General features: G+C 43.8%; 1 protein-coding gene across 4 annotated transcripts in view; it reads right to left on the bottom strand.

Moving 5' to 3' along the window:
• Positions 1 to 337: 337 nt before the first annotated feature.
• LOC119180178 (protein argonaute-2) overlaps positions 338 to 16,892 on the bottom strand; it is a 36,889-nt gene continuing 20,334 nt past the window's right edge. For all 4 annotated transcript variants that reach the window (XM_075868612.1, XM_037431319.2, XM_075868611.1 and 1 more), the window contains 3 exons: positions 13,325 to 15,161; positions 10,445 to 10,574; positions 338 to 1,060 (listed from right to left, as the gene is read on the bottom strand). In XM_075868612.1, coding sequence (XP_075724727.1) covers positions 404 to 1,060; positions 10,445 to 10,574; positions 13,325 to 15,161 — 2,624 coding nt within the window. In that variant the 3' untranslated portion in view covers positions 338 to 403. The remainder of the gene's footprint in view (positions 1,061 to 10,444; positions 10,575 to 13,324; positions 15,162 to 16,892) is intronic.

The raw sequence follows: 16,892 nt of genomic DNA, 5'->3' as shown, positions 1-16,892 counted from the left end.
AGACCATCCCGATGTCGCTTGTGAATCCCTAGAATGAAGGAAATTTGAGGGCTAGTCAACGAAATCCAACCCATGAAGCCAAGGTATAGGGGACACTAAGTATTGCAGTACAGTTGAGTATTGCAGTACGGTTGAACCCTTTCATAAGATACACGCACAGGGGAAGCCATTTGTTTTTTTCATATTGGGCATTTTTTATAAGCAAGATACCATGTTCATTTTCTTATGTATAAAAATTGCTATAATATACTACATACAGTGCACATAACATCCCCTATACCTTTGCCGTATTCATCATCTGTTGGTTTTCGTTGTGCATCACACTGAACAATGAAAGTATGTGTAAGATTATTTATTGAGCATTAAAATGTCACATAAAAGCAGCTCGCAGTTTACAAAGAACTTACACGAAGTACATGTTCTTCTGCATTGCTTCTGTCACTCTGACTGCGTTGACGTACTGATCAGTGGTAACCGAATCTGATCCACTGGAGCTAACGCTGCTCCCACTGGAGATGTTGCAGGCGCTAGCAATGTGCTCTTTAGCACGGAATGCGGCCAGGTGAGCATAGTAGACAGGTGCGGGAATGCTCACGCTGCGAGCGCAACGAGCGTACGTGTGGCACAAGTAGTAACTCAATTTTTGGAGGTCGTTCGAAGTAAAATTCGAGTCGTCGTGGACGACGTAGTAATGAGCGGGCTTGCTTGTGCCCTGTATACCAGCGTGGCTGCAGAGAAAGAAATCGAAATCGACGGGATGAGTGACTACGGTGTCAACAGTAGTGCCCGGAGGGATGTTCTTGGCACGGCCCACGCCCTCCTCAGAGTTGACTGGCTGGAAACGGGTGTGGTGGCGCTTTTGCACCACAATGAAAGTGACCGGGGGCTTGTATGAGCCGTCGGGGCTGAGCTCCAGACAGGCTTTCCGAATGGCGGACAGTTCCTCGTCGCGCACGGCGGCGAACTGGCCTTCACTGACCCCGTCCCGGTAGAAGATGATGCGCATGGGCTTTTGCCGCAACTCGTGGTAGAAGGCCTTGAGCAGGTCCTTGACCATTTCCTGAATGCACATGGGTGGCACAAATTACGTATCATCAACCAAATACAACTGGCACACAGTTCTTAAATTATTCACAGGAATGAAGCTGTAATGCAAGGCAATACAGCCCAACAGGCAAGGTATTGATTGACATGCGAGGTCTCACGTCCCAAACCCACCACATAATTATGAGAGATCTTAGTAGAGGACTCCAGAAATTTTGACTACCTGGGGTTCTATGTACACCCACATCTCGCACACAAGCCTACAGCATTTTCGCCTCCATTGAAAACACAGCCGTGGCAGCCAAGATTCGATCCCCCTACAGCCGAGTACCTTAGCCAGTAGACCACTACGTTGGGGCGACAGGCAAGGTTTCCACAAGAGGCCGAGCAATTAGTTTCATTCAATATGTGCAGTGAGTGACGTGTACAAGTCCAATAATTCATTTTTCATAAGTGCAGTTGTGGACCAGTCAGTTTCTGACTTCGCACATGTTTTGGCACAAGAATAAAAAAGCTTATTTGGAGCAGACTTATAGCAGCAGGAAATGCGCCTAGGAGCAGGTTCGGGGCACAAAAAAGCGAGATGACTGACTACAATAGACTTAAACTGAAATCTGGTAACGAAACTTCTACTTAAATGAAAAAACTGCTTCCAGCACGATTAATTTCATACTTGGATAATCTACCTTTGTTTATCTCTCTACTAGTACCTCTCGTTATACAGAACACATTTTCCTGGTCCCTTCAGGTACCATAACTGCAGTACAGCATCAAGTCTTAACATTTTAGTGGACATTCTTTTTATTGAGCGACCACGATGTGCAGCTCTAATATAACCAAGACAAGAAAACTAATGGCACATGACCGTGCGTATCGGCATGTGCGTCCGGCAGTGATCACTCATTGCAGCACGCTTGCCGATGTTGTGACCATGACAAAAATGGTGAGGGACGCCATAGCAGAGGGCTCAGAAAATTTTGACGATCTGGGATTCCTTAAGGTAAAGAAAAACAGAGGCGAGCGAGTTGGTACTGATCCATTACAGCATAAACGTAGGCGCGAAAAAGACGCTGACAAGAAAGTATACACCACAAGAGCTTTCCCACAACTGAAAGCTTTAGTGCTTGAACCAAAAATATATAACACTTGGTGCTTAACGAAATCCCGCACATGCACATCGTGGGCAAAACAAAAGGCAATAAATCAAACTAAGAACACATCTCCTGCACCCCCTCCCCACCAGTCTACCCCCTTTCAATGAGCAGTGCTACCTGCTTGTCCGATAAGGCAAAAAAAAAAAGATTGCTAACGCACATGGGAGCCCTCGCGTTTATGTGGTAAGCCTCGACAAGTTCCCGTGTCGTGCGATTGTGTCTGAACAAGATCTCTGTGGCGCACTAAGCACAGTGCATGGCCAGGTGCATTTGGGGTCTTCCCTGCAAGAAAGGATTTTGTCGCAGGTTCTGCATGTTAACAGCACCAAGAATCTGGACAGTTAGAATGACATTACAAAAAAAACTTACCACATCCTGGTGTGTGAAAATTTGCTGATAGAAAAATACTTGCGGAAAGCAAATATGTCAATTTAAAGAAAATGAATTTTTTTGTCACTTTTTGGTCCCGAAGAGCAGGCTGCCCCCTTAATACGATAGAGAACGTGCACGTATGGCATAACAATTATTTTATTATTATGAACCATGTTCCGAATGTTTGCATCGATACCTTTGATCAGTTTGACAAGGCGCTGGCAGAAGGTTCATATCAGCGAGACAAGAAAGACTACATTTTTTAGACGATCCACCTGCTCTAGAAAGCTGCGCAGAGCGAAATGCGTGCAAGATCTGAGATGCGTGAACACCTTCGAAAAAAACTTAGTTTTAGTCGAAAAGTTATACTTTTTAGCTTGTAGGGCTCTGAAAATCTGAAAGATATACATGATGAAACAGCTCAAAATATAAAAATTGAAATTTATAAAAACCAAAAAGTGCGAAGATATGCATATTGTGGCAACAGTGACAACTAAAAACTTTTGGTGAAACTAACATGACTTGCCAGCTCCATAACCATCATAAATTGAAGCCTAGGTGTGTTATCATAAAAAAGTTTGCAAGTTTGCTTAGAATGCAGTTGTCCATATTACAAAAAGTTACCACTTGTTAATAATTCAGCTTGAATGCACAGCTCCACTTATCCTGGAGATACCTGGCAACAGACAAATTCGTAGAACCCTTGAGCGGGGAAGGGGTGGGGTTTCAGACTAATTTGTGGCTGTGATAAATCAGATTTGTTTTTAGCGATAAGCATAATTATGTTTTGCCACCGTAAATCAAATCATTTGTTTTTAGCGATAAGCATAATTATGTTTTGCCACCGTAAATCAAATCATTGTGCATTTGTGTTTGAGTTGTGCATTGTGTGTGTATTTTCCCCATTTTTGGCACAAAATGAAAACAAATTGTGAATAAGAGGGGGGGAGGGAGGTCCAAGCGCAAGCACAAACATCGGCATTGCGCCCTTGGATGCCAACTATCTGGCAGTTTTCTTGAAAAACAGAGCGTGTGGCTTTTTGAAACAGGCGTCTCAGATGATAAGGCGTAGAACGCAAGGTGACGGGTAGGTGCCCCCAACGTGTCGTATTAGCGAAGCGTTGGAAACACTCACCTTTTCGTGCAAGCGTTGCATGGTCAGCGCAGCATGATAAATGCTACGGTCCTTAGAATTACTTATGTATGCCTTTTCTAGTAAAAGACGCACATACAGAATATATACACATTGTTATGGTGCCGCAGATATGCGTAATACTTGCTTTTGAATTGAGAATCGCACAAGTATGAACGCTGAGCCTTGAGCAACATTGGTGGGCGCTGCAGATGGGGTCGGCCATTTGGCATATCGATTGGTGCCATTCAGAGTATCCAGTACCGTTGAGGGTGGACAAACAGCAAATGTACAGAGAGACAGACCAAAATTTTTGTGTTGAATGTCGTTAAGAAAGACTATAGTCTTTAAAAACTATCAAAAAAATCTATTTCTGTTAAAACAACTCGCATATGTCTTCACACGTGAATGGACGAGACGGCGTAGCTGGCTGCCGCAAAAGCGCGAGTCAAAGCTTTGATTTTGCTCGCTACTCGATTCTTTGGACAGGAACACCAAAACGCTTCTAGCCTTTTTTACGTCTTCACCGCTTTAATTCTACCGCTGCATCAGCCACATGCCGTCAGATCTCCTAGATTGATTGCTATCACATCCCCGGGATCGCGGTTTTGTGCGCAGCAGTTACGGTAAACAGTTTTCTTTCGATCCCCATGTCTTCAAAACCAATTCGTTTTATGCTATCTATGATCACAACTGCCGCAGTTCCGCCCACAGAGTTCGCAGAAAACTGGTCGAACGTCGGACGTGCGCAAACTTCCAGAATTCAGTCAGTAACGTCGTCTCCATGCATGATCGTGTCAAACGACCGTGGTTTCGTCTACAGCGGTTGTGACAATGACAACCACATGCACTGTCTTTTGCCACAGTTCCGCCCACAGAGTTCGCAGAAAACTGGTCGAACGTCGGACGTGCACAAACTTTCAGAATTCAGTCAGTAACGTCGTCTCTATGCATGATCGTGTCGAATGACCGTGGTTTTGTCTACAGCGGTTGTGACAATAACAACCACATGCACTGTCTTTTACAGTGGGTGCACTGGTCGCATGTGCATTTTCGAAGCTTCAAGCACGCTGCTCTCGATCAGCCTTCGTTCCACGGTTTCGGTACTAAAGTTCACACCCACGATTAGGAAAAGTGTTCGGTACATTCGAATTTCGGCCCAATCACGATTTGCATCTGCCGCGATTTCGCATCACTGAGACTATTGTACACTTAGATGAATGCTTCTCAAATTCGTTTATAATAAAATACGGTGGGCTTGCAAAAAGCCATGAACGGACTGACCTGCATTTTGTCAATGTGGCCAGATCTCTTACACAAATTTCGATTTTCAGGATATTTTCATGGCCACCGTACAGAATTGAAAAAGAAAACAAAATCCGGGAGTGTCCCATACAATGTGGGAGACTTGGCAGGTATGTGATGATAACACCAATACATGTCTTTTGGTGGCTCAATATAGCACAAACCAGTTTTTGTAGCCTCTACGACTACCTACGGCAATACGCCGAAGTCTGTCGCAGAGGCCACACTACTTGACTAATTCTATTCTTTTGTCAAGAAATGAAATATTTTCCATATTATTTCAGGCAAGATTCCTAAAATCCTAAGCACGGTCAAAATTCGTACATGTTACAGGAAAGTGAAAAGTTGGCAGCTATGCAAGAAACAGCACGCGAAATTTTATGTGAAAATATTGGTCAGAAGCAAAGCTATCGTTCATGTAACACTAGGGAGCAAAAAATCAGGTTTTGAGAAAACTGGCTTAATAAATTTGAACCGAATGCCTATGTAACAAAGAAACATTCAATACACCTGAAAGTCACCAGGCTTATAGCTTGGACTTTCGAAATAGTACAAGCTTTTCTTGAGCAAAACAAAGTATTTTACAGCGAAAGCTATTATGAGATCACTTTTCGGGTCACGGGCAGTTGCATGTTGTCCTCCGCGCCGCCGGTAACCACATCGTGCGAAAAAAAAAAAAATGTTGCACCGATGACAAAGTGGGGCTTGAACCCGGGTCCGCTGTGTGCCAGCCCAATATTCTACCACTGAGTTACGCCGGTGCTTGTAGCTTGTCGAACTTGCCTTAGGCTGGCATGGCCTAGCACCAATGGCACAGTGTGGCTCAAACCCGAATCCTCTGAATGCCAGCCGAGTATTCTACTGAGCTACACCGGTGCTTGAAACTTGTAAAACTTGCCTTAGGCAGGCTTGATGTCGCAATGGCAATCGCGTTAATACAACTTATAAAGAGTTCTACAACAGCGAAAGATCAACCAGTCGTCGGACAATGAAAATAGCGTAACAAGTGGCCGTCCAATACTCCAGCCCATTACAAAAACTTGTTCTTGTTTCCCTATTAACTGTGGCACAGCCACTTCAGCCATAATTCGTCATCGTCGTCGGCCACTGCATAGACAATTGGCACAAAATTCTTTGCAAGTGTTTAGCGAATACCGCACTTCTCAGAATAATGACTAAAAACAGCATAGCGAATGCCGGCGGCCTACTACCCAAAAGTTTATTATTAATGCCTTTATTTATTATTTTATTTTAGTTTATTATTACCTAGTGGGCACTAAGCAAGTGTGCTTGGAGTAGTCACCCAATGAGTGTTTTGAAGAAGCTCTCAAAGGCCGCTTTTCTAGCTTTCGCTGCGACTGTGCTGCGCCTACCGCGCAGGCCTGATGTTTTTCCCAGCTTGTTTTGCGTATATAGGTGACTGATCCTTGTGCTCCACAGTGGGTCCACGCTTGGCACACAGAATTTCTAACTTGCGTTCACACTCCTTTTTCGCCCTATTCTTCGCTATGTTTCAGGAAGTAGAACTTTCTCCTTAAAAGCCAGAATCAATTTCAAGAACTCGAAATCTCATAGAAAACAACAATGACTGCTGAACAAAAATGCACGCAATTCGACTAGTGGAGTGCTTCAACCAAGCAGAGAAAATTTTAAAATGAAGTGAGAACTCGGTCGCTATCGCTAACCATTTTAACCAATATTTTCACTCCGTTTTCTCTCCAATCCAAGATAGTACACCGTACAACATGCCTCTCCCAAATCTGTCCTCAGAATTTATAATCGTTGAGGGTGTTATTAACATGTTACTCAACCTAAAAATTAGATCTTCCGTTGGCCCCGACAACATACCCAATGCCTTCTTGCACCGATACGCTGAGCCGCTAGGGCATATTCTTACTCACCTTTTTAGGTTATCATTTGACTGTACCGAAATTCCTGACGACTGGCGCATGGCCTGTGTCGTACCAATCTTCAAAAAAGGGGACCGCCTCTTTGCAAACAATTACCGCCCTATCTCCCTGACTTCTAGCATCTGTAAACTCTTCGAACATGTAGTATCAGATTTTATTGTCTCGTTTTTAGAAGCCAACAATATTCTAACGCCTTGTCAGCACGGGTTCAGAAGACGCTTATCTACGCTTACCCAGTTAGTAACCACTATTCATGAACTTGCGTCTTCACTCGATAAGGCTGAACAAATCGACGTCATTTTTTTAGATTTCAGCAAAGCATTCGACCGCGTTCCTCACAGTAAACTAATCCTAAAGCTTCAAAAAATTGGCTTACCAATAACACTCATAAAATGGATCCAGTGCTATCTGTCTAACCGCAAGCAGTTTGTTAAAAATCAGTAGCTGTTTTTCCGATACTCTCCCTGTAACTTCCGGTGTTCTTCAGGGCAGCGTGCTGGGACCCGTACTCTTTTTAATTTATATCAATGATATTTCTGACGTTATCGACGCATCGTCGATTGGTTTAAAGTTGTTTGCGGACGACTGTGTACTCTTTAAACGAATTTCATCCTCAAGTGACCACAGTAACCTGCAATGTAACCTTGATGCTGTCTCTGAATGGTGTGAAAAATGGTCCATGGAACTGAACTGCGACAAATCTGTATTGCTCCAGGTAACTAACAAAAAAAAATGCATTCACGTCCTCCTACAGGCTCAATAACCACACGCTGAAACAAGTAGACGAATATAAATATCTAGGAGTTACTATAACAAGCCGACTAACTTGGTCCAGTCATATTAACAAAATTTGCGCATCGGCCTCCAGAAAACTCGGGTTCCTCAGGCACAAACTAAAAGCCGCTCCTCCACGTGTTAAATTGCTAGCTTATAATTCCGTTGTTAGGCCGCAACTCGAGTACGCAAGCGCAGCATGGGACCCATTCCTTAAAAAAGACATTCACAAATTAGAAATGGTGCAAAGAAAGGCAGTCCGGTTCATCTTTAACAGCTATCATAGCCGAGCTTCTCCATCGCTTCTCATGGAAAACAACAATATAATGACCCTTGAACACAGGAGGCAGGTTGCCCGTCTAAGTTTTCTGTTTTTGCTTAATTCCCAACAATTCAATATTAATCCAGGACTTTATATTCAGCCCCGCTTATCTCGTTCAACTCGAAGCACCCATGAGCACAATCTAACTCCAATTTTTGCACGCACTAATCTTTTTAAGCACTCCTTCTTTCCCCGCACAATCGAGCGGTGGAATAGATTGCCTGTTGATGTGTTTTCGGCGCGTGATGTGTCGGATTTTGAAAAGCGTGTACTTTCTGCAATATTTTAAACATTCACTGTGCCGCTATGTTTCTTTGTGTACTGCTATCTTTTCTTTTTTTGTTTCTTCACACTTGTTTTCAGAATTGTGTACCAATTTACCATGTGGATTGACGCTTTCTATGTAATTAATCCCTGCCCACCTGCTTGGTCTTCGGACTGCAGTATGTCTTAAATAAATAATAAATAAATGATGTTCTGCAAGTTTTAAAACTTACTTAGATAACTTAGCATTACGTGATATGTATATGAAAAATATTTATGACAAGATGGTAGGTGTTGCGTAAACTGAAACATTGTTTCGGATGCATCCATCAGGGGTTAAAAAAATGGTGATAACTTGTGAGAAGACATCTACATAATTTTTCGTGTAGATATTCTCAGTGATCCCACTGGGGACTGCTAATTTGGAGAAATTTTCGGAGCAGTCAAATTTTAGTTTCGGGGCACTTTGGAGGAGTAAAATATTTTTGGAGCATTTGGGAAAAAGTAATCCTGCGATTAGGAGAACCTTGGAGCACTAAAATTTTAGTTTTGGAGCATTTTGTAACAGATAATCTTGCTATTAGAAGCATTTTACAGCAGTAAACTTTTAGTTTTAGAGCAGATAATCTTACTATAAGGAGCACTTTGGCGTAGGTATATATTCATAATGGTGCATTTCAAAGAGGAAAGTACCTCAAACACTTTAATATTAAATGAACACTGCCCTAGAACAAAGGATCTTTTTAGATTAAAAAGGCTTCCAGAACTTTCATGTCGTTCTTTTCACATTCTCAGGTTTATTAATTGGGGAGAAAATATCGGTAATACATATATAAATTACGTATTTCTGAATTTCGTACTGAAATCTGCCCATGATACCACGAATTTTAATGTGTATTTTGTTTTACTTCAGCAATATTCGCTAAAAGTAATTTGCTGAGACTTAGTACGTTAAGTCTAGAGCCATCACAAAAGTCAGTTTTCTTTGTTTTTAGTACTTAAGAGCTATGTAGGACCTAGTAAAAAACGTCCAAATTTATAAATTCACGGCGATTGATGCATTAATGCAACTATGTGAAAGCCCAATTTTCTTTTTGCGCATTTTCTTGCTTACCGAGAGAGTTCTCGAGGCAAGCACAGCGATTTTGGAATTATGAAAGCGTAATTTACCCATTTCAAATCTCATTAATTCGAACGCACTTAATTCGAACTTCCTTAAGTTAATTAAAACTGATGCTGTGGTCACGTCAAAGCTATGTGTATTGAAATGGGTAAAAACGCCCTTTAATTCTAACGCGCAAGCACTTGCGACAGTTAATTTGAACAGACCGCGCTCCGAAAATGCTCTCAGCACCATGCCCAATCCCACGGCGGCACCTCCAACACATCAACGCTGCACGCGAAGAAGGAAAAAAAGAAAAGTAAAGGCTGGGGCGGAATGTTTACTCTCTCAAATGCATACCTGCCAACCTGACAACATAGAAATTCGTAAAAAAATTCCGAGTGAAAAGCAGGGGGGGGGGGGGGGTTTAAGACTTTTTGTAGCTGTGATGGATTTGCCTTTAGCGACAAGCATCACGTGCCGTCATAAGTCCAATCGGCGCGCTGAACTATTTTCCCTCATTTTTGGCCACAAAAGAAAAAAAACATCACGAAAAACAATAGGGCATGGCGGGGAGTCGCAAACGCAAGCACAAACATCGGCGCTACGGTCTCAATGGCTTAAAGTGGCCAAACACACAAGGGTAGGGTTTTTTACGTTTTGTCACTGCGTTTCTGCCTGGCGACTGCCTTGCCAGCTTCGTCAAAACCCCATACACAACACTTGCCCACTTTTCCCATCACAGCGAGACAAGATGAGGACAGACGGTCTCTTATCTACAATTTAAACTGGCGCCATGCTGTCAAGAGAGTGCAGCGCGTTTCTAAACTGGCGCCATGCTGTCAAGAGAGTGCAGCACGTTTCGGCAATGCTCATAAAGCCACTGCACAGGAACTAAAGATGCAAACATTTGAAGTCAACAATGAAAATTCCAAAGGAATTTGTAGGGCAAAGGCCTTGTCAGTTTTTTTTTTTTTCGAAGCAAATAAAGTGGGGAAAAAAAATCTGCAGTAAAACTCCAATGCCATATTCCCTACACATACCAGTCTAGCTAACTCAACTTACCTTCAGGTCTTCAATAATTTCAACCCGGGCGACCGCCTCTTCCATTTGAATCTGCACTCGAATGGAGGCCCTGTACCGTGCCGGGATGGGGTCCATGCTCCCGACACAGGCAGCGATGGATGGCTTCACCCTGTTATGACGGACGTGTGTAACGATTCAACTTTACTTCTGTCGTGTGACAAATAAAACAATACAAAACGCTTTCAAGGGACCCTGCAACACAATCTAAATATGGCCAGAAAATGCTGACGACTCACAGTTGAGCCTCTTGTGGACACGCAAACATAGCACAGCATATGGCACGGTCCTTACAATTCTCAACACCAGCTTGAAATTGCCTGTTCGCTCAAGAAATGATGCCACAAGCACAATTTGGCCAACAGCTATTTGCAGACTTGAGCACCACAAGATGCTTAGCTGCTGCGGTCGCACTGCACTCGCATTGTGCTGCGCTCAATACAGTATAACCCACTTATAATGAATGCAGGTATAACGATCTATCTGTCATGACCACGGCACTCTTACGATTTTCCTTTGCTACCCTTTGAAGTTATGTATACATATAGCATTTCAAAGCATCCTACTTTAACAACGAAAGCTTCAGACAGTCGCGGTAAATGTATGGCACATGCAAAGTGAAACAATGTTAGAACAGGCCTTCTAAGAGTGAGAGAGGCACGCGATCGTACATGCCGCGTCGCTACAGCTTGCTTGCAACAAAAATATCGGAGATCGGCGAGGACCACCAGCATATTTCCAATGCTTCAAGCCAGGTCGCTCATATTCTGAGAGTTTCTTCAGCAGCAGAATGTGAGTGACAAAGAAAATGAAATTAGGAGGCAGCACAGTCTAGCGGGCAGCAACCTTTTATAACGTAGGCTGCTCTCTGCAGCTACAACTGCCTACAATGAACCAAACAATGCCTTAGAACACAAGAAGCCATGAAGAAGCGATAGCCGCATCAATTTTTCGTTGCATGAAAATTCACTATGTCCCTCAACTCGATGCCACAATGTGCTGCAAAAAGGCCCGTCTTTTCAGTAACGAAGGACACCGCTAAACCGATTCAATACTTCCGGGCAACTGGGGCAATTCTTTCACAGATTAGAAAAATTAAAAAACAGCAAAGGCAAGGCAGGGTGGGGGATGAACATTTCATCATGACCTATTGAGGACTGGCTATCAGCACCTGCAGCAATCTCAGCTACACATGAGGCTGTGTGGATTGACAGAGGCACCAGTGCACCATGCTGCCACTTTGCAAGTGCGCCACCGCCACCTCACGAGAGTGCATGTTGTATAGCACAAAAGAGAAAGTAGCTCGCTGGTTTGAAGCACCGTGGTGACCGAGAAGTAACGATGCACTGCCAGCAGGCGTATACTGCTTGTATTACAGTTGGCATCCGAGAAAGACGCCAAAATTCTGAACATGCCCGATTTTCCGGACTTATCTCCGGCACCGTCAAGTTCCCCACAGTCAATGTTGAAAAGTCCGAAATTTCCTACGCTTATAGGCTTCGCTATGCAATTATCCGGACATTTTACTGCTGTCCATAATCTCAAAGTCACTATCAATGCCGCGATTTTGGTTGTTTTCGTACCCTCGAACCCACCCTACTTGCATCGCATGCACGCGTCGCAACTGCCATACCTTCGAAAGCGCAATTGACGCAATCTAGTGCACGCCAATCTATTGCCAGCCATAACTGTGTTCGTCCACGTGTTGTCAGCTCTGCGGTAGATAAGTGTGCTGTTGCATGCTATCTTCAGCCTTTTCACACCTTCAGCAGCCACAAAGCTTCTAGCTGCTTGGCGCTGCACTTTTCGTCAAGCGAATTCGCCAGGACCGCTGTCCACACAGAACGGACTACTGGTATATAACGACCACTTTTCACAGCATTTGGGAATTCGTCATGAACAGGTTCGACTGTAGTGCTAGAATTACGCATGACAAAATCCCACCACAAGAAGTTGCATGAGCACATCGAAAGTGAGCATTCAATAATTAAAAAAAAAAAACATGCTGAAAGCACAGCAGTATGGATGTAGCCTCTGTCCACATGTCATTAGAGGTGTGCGAATGTTCAAAACATTTTTCATATAGTGTGTATTCAATTCACACTAGAATTTTATTATTCGAACTTCTCAAAGACAAACAGTCAGTGTCCAACCGAAGGTGGCCCTTCAAGATTTTAAATATGCTTTACCTCATCGCATTCATACTGCAGCAAAGCTGCCTTTCAGGCTCTGCTATGAACCCAAATGTTTACGCCCAAGAAAATGCTGGTTCCAACATGGAGGTGATAGATGTTGCAGAGATGGGGCTCAAATCAATGCTGTTTTGAACCTGAAATTTGGGCAGGAAGTTCTAAAAGCAGATGGTGAAGATTTTCATCTAAAATTCATGACCGTCTATAAATTTAATCAGATTTATCAAATGATTGTCATACTAGTTTCTATCGTTTCTTGTATTTGCCTATTGCATTGTCTGTATAAATTTCACATTGTACATGAAGCCCAACCTGCCAGCATTCCAACCTATTGAGAAGAATCATCTTCATCTTGCGAACTCAGAATATGCTAAGGAATCAAACTTTTTTTCTGATTTGTACTCGAGCTTCAATGCACAAGTTTCCTTCCACTGAAAAATTTGCTACTCAACCAGCTCTACTTGTCATACATTCCCACTGATCTGTGTAGCCTCCAGTGAATTTTGAAAACTCCTGCAGCTGTTGATTTATGAATCTATATAAACAATGATAGTGGGGTGATTATTCAATGACTACTTGCCGTTCTGGACGGTCATCTTGATCAAGTTGGACTTAATTTGATTCAAGCACCCTTTGCTAGCTCACCATTAAAAAAAAAGACGTGATTTACCTATCACCTGGTGCCGGGTGTGTCACATCAGCCCCTATGATAATGACCGGTTGCTTGAAAATGTCTGGCTTTTCTGCAGCAAGAAGGCCATTGTTGGTGCCACCGAGCTTGGCATTGATCTTCAAGCAGAGGTTGGTGATGAGTGGAGCATTGCACTTGCGTACCATATTCAGCTCCTTAATGCATTGCGTGCGAATGCCCAACTTCACCTCGGCCGCCTCCTTAATGTCCGCGTAGGACGCCTGGCGCCCGAGCACGACGACAACAAGGTCCACGTTTAGCCTCTTTTTGAGGTCTTCTAAAACTTTCACTATGGGTGTTCGGTCCGCGTAAACGCTGTTCACTTCGAGGGGGTCCTTCACCGCCATGCCAAGTCTCCCGCCGACGTCCTTGAACATGTGTACCATGTTGCCGACTGCCTGCCTATCTAGGCGGCAGTTGACTCCCAGCAGGGCCCACTTGTCAATGGGCATGGCAGACAGAAGCCTACTGTTACGCAGGTCCCACACGCCGTCCTTGGGACGCTGTGTCTGCTGGCCTCCAAACACGAGCATCGGTGGGTTGAGCACCCTCCCTTGGAGCTGTGTCGGCTCGGTGTTAACCACAATGCCAAATTCGTCAAGAAATGGCTTGCTCCTGTTGACAAGGTCCTTCACGGAGTTCTTGATAGCCCGGAACCTCTGCACCGGCGGCTGTGCAGTGCGCTTTATCATCTCTGCCGTCATGGTTTCACTTAGTTTCTTTTTGTACGGCTGGCCTTCCACAATGTGACAGGCCTCAAGTGGCAGGTAGACTGGGCGGGACGCAGTGCCGGCCTGGATGCAGGGCAGGTGCGGGTAGCGCATGAAGTTCGGGTATTTCTGGCGAAAGTACTCTGCCACAGTGGTTAACACGCCGCCGTCCAGTTCAAACTTCAGCTGATTTGCAGCGAGGTGGGTCACTTTCGCGACTTTGTACTTGCGAGGATAAGGTAAGTGCATAACACGCACTTTCAGATCCTTCAATTCTTTAGAAAGTTTTAGGCACTGCGATGCGGAGAGTTGCTTAAGGGCATCAGGTCTTTCGTTAACCATCTTGCCCACGAACTCCAGCACAGAGATGTTCTCGTAGAACGTTGTGGCAGAACGGTCAACATTCAGCATCGGCTTCCACTGAGCGGGTCGCACACTAGTGTAGTAGCCAAACCACACCTCGTGGCCACCGCCGAGCGAGCAGTCGTCATTCTGATTCGGCGGCATGAACATGGACCGTCCCACAGGTGTGAGAGTCACGCAAGGTCCGTGCCTCATGATTATGTCAAGCGCTTGTATCACCTCTTGAGGCACGACGCGCACAGTCCCTTCGTAGACTGCATGTAGTGCATCCAGGTTCACCGTGGCTGCATACTGAATCGTAACTGCAAACTGCTGCTCGCGATCATCTTCCTGGAAAGGAACCATGAACGTTCGCTCATTGAACGGCAGGCGTCTGCGCGTGTAAAGGTTTTTCCGCCCGTCAAAGGCTGGAAGACATCGGTTCAGCTCTCCCCTATATCTATTGACGAGGTTCTGTATGACTAGCCGGTTAATTCGTGTGCTAAGGCACCGAAGCTTCTTTTGATCGGGTGCCTTTGCTTCTTCCTTCTTGGAAGGAGAGATAATAGCGACGTCGTAGTGGTAGACCTCGCCGTGTGGCAGATCGATCTTGAAATGGTTTGCAAACAGATTGATCCGCTTGCCCAAGTTTCCGTGTTCCGGCCGCTGTGGGAATGGCGTTCGCCTTCGAACGACAGCAGTCTCGGGCGGCAGTGCCTTCTTCACAGCCCCCATGTCGAGAGGCTCACCGGCAGCCGCAGCACCTGAAAGTTGAATAACGAAGAAGTATGTCATAATGAGCAAGTGTTCTAGATCTCTAGAATCTCAAACTGGGTGCTACATAGCTTTTAAACGACAAAATTGAAGTACATTGTATTCGGTGGGCGAAAGACTTCCCATACGAGGTTTCAGATTACTCTGTCGAGCCAATGTTTAGAAAATACAAAAAATGCATTGTGGAATTCCTTGCATTATGCGCGGACATAGCAAAGAAAATTATTTATAGTTTTATAGTTTGTAAGTTTCTTTATAGTTTAGTTTGCACCATTAACAATGAACTTATGACAATAGATTTCTCAGAGTGAAGTTATCACTCTAAACCTCATTCTCTTTAGTATCCCTTTTAACCACTGATCCACCGTGGCAGACAGTTGAATGTTTGGTCATGAGTCGATGACAAGCTGAGATTAGTCGCAAATCAACACAAATATACACAGCACTATTCAAATTGATAACCTATGTGCTTTTTGTTTATTACATACTACATGATTTTGAAACGTGCACTCAAAATTACGTGAACGCACTGATTTGCTTATACACTGTTTAGGAACAGACCTTTTTACCAAAAAGGTACATTAACTACACTTGACATATTAATACCCCTGCCACATGGGCAGAGAACATGGCATTTACCCCCTAATGCCTTCAGATGGAAGGTCATTCGTGCAGTGCCACACGGATTAACGAAATGGCATTGAAATGGCATTCACCGAAATGCCACTCGTCACCTAAAGCCATCGCCATCGCCAGAACTCATTCAACTGAGAAATGCGTACTCTCGACGGCCCAGCTGATAAAGTAATTGTATAAAACGACACTTGATTCGACTAGAGAGAAACTTTTCGCGTATTTTATTCACACTAATCACTTAAACAACTGCTTAAAAACTTCTCTTCAACTCGTAGACGCTGTAAAATGAATGCAACAAGCGCATTTTTTTTTTTTTTTTCGCGCTGCAGATCTGAATAGCTTTGGCTTAGGTTGCTACACGGTTGGTTGCAACGTCATGAAACAAAGTAACGAATGAAATCTAACGGCAGCATAATATGCTTATTTATACTTTTAATTATTATCCGATGTGTATGAAGCTTGTAAACGCTTGTTTATTTTTTTGTTGCTACTCACCCAATGCTCACGAGGAAGGTGCTGCGATCGACATCATCAAGTCAAATGTCATTCACTTTGGACGTGTAGCAGCGCCGCCAAAAAAAAAAAATCATTCGGGAACTGAATGCCTTCGCTACCGAATGTCATTTTCTATGCCCGTGTGGCACAGGCATAAGATATACTATGCAATGTTTTTATAGACATGAATTTGGTACATAAGCAGGAGTGAGATGGCTGAAACTGAATTGGGATCATTTTTTGGAGCAGCAAAATTTCAATTTTGGAGCAGATGAACCTTGCTTTGGAGCAGTTAGCGGCATTTAATATGTCAACCTAGGAACTTGAAAAAACAGTTTCAGCAACGTGGCAGCACTAGTGCATACAGTCAAACTCCTGTATAAGACACTGATACAAGGGACAAATGGGTATGAGACACACCAGTGTGCGTATAGCAAAATACAGGTTGATAAGAAAATGCATACGAGGTAGCCTGCTTATAAGAGACATCTTGTATAAAAGACAATTGCTGCCTGGAGCATCCCTTTTATAAAGGGGTTCAACTGTATTTCAATTGGCTTATAATACAGGTAACACTAAAACAGACTTTG

The sequence above is a fragment of the Rhipicephalus microplus genome, chromosome 7, assembly GCF_043290135.1.
Source record: "Rhipicephalus microplus isolate Deutch F79 chromosome 7, USDA_Rmic, whole genome shotgun sequence".
Lineage (NCBI taxonomy): Eukaryota > Metazoa > Arthropoda > Arachnida > Ixodida > Ixodidae > Rhipicephalus > Rhipicephalus microplus.
Note: the sequence above shows the minus strand (reverse complement) of the source record. Positions and strands in the feature narration are given on the sequence as shown.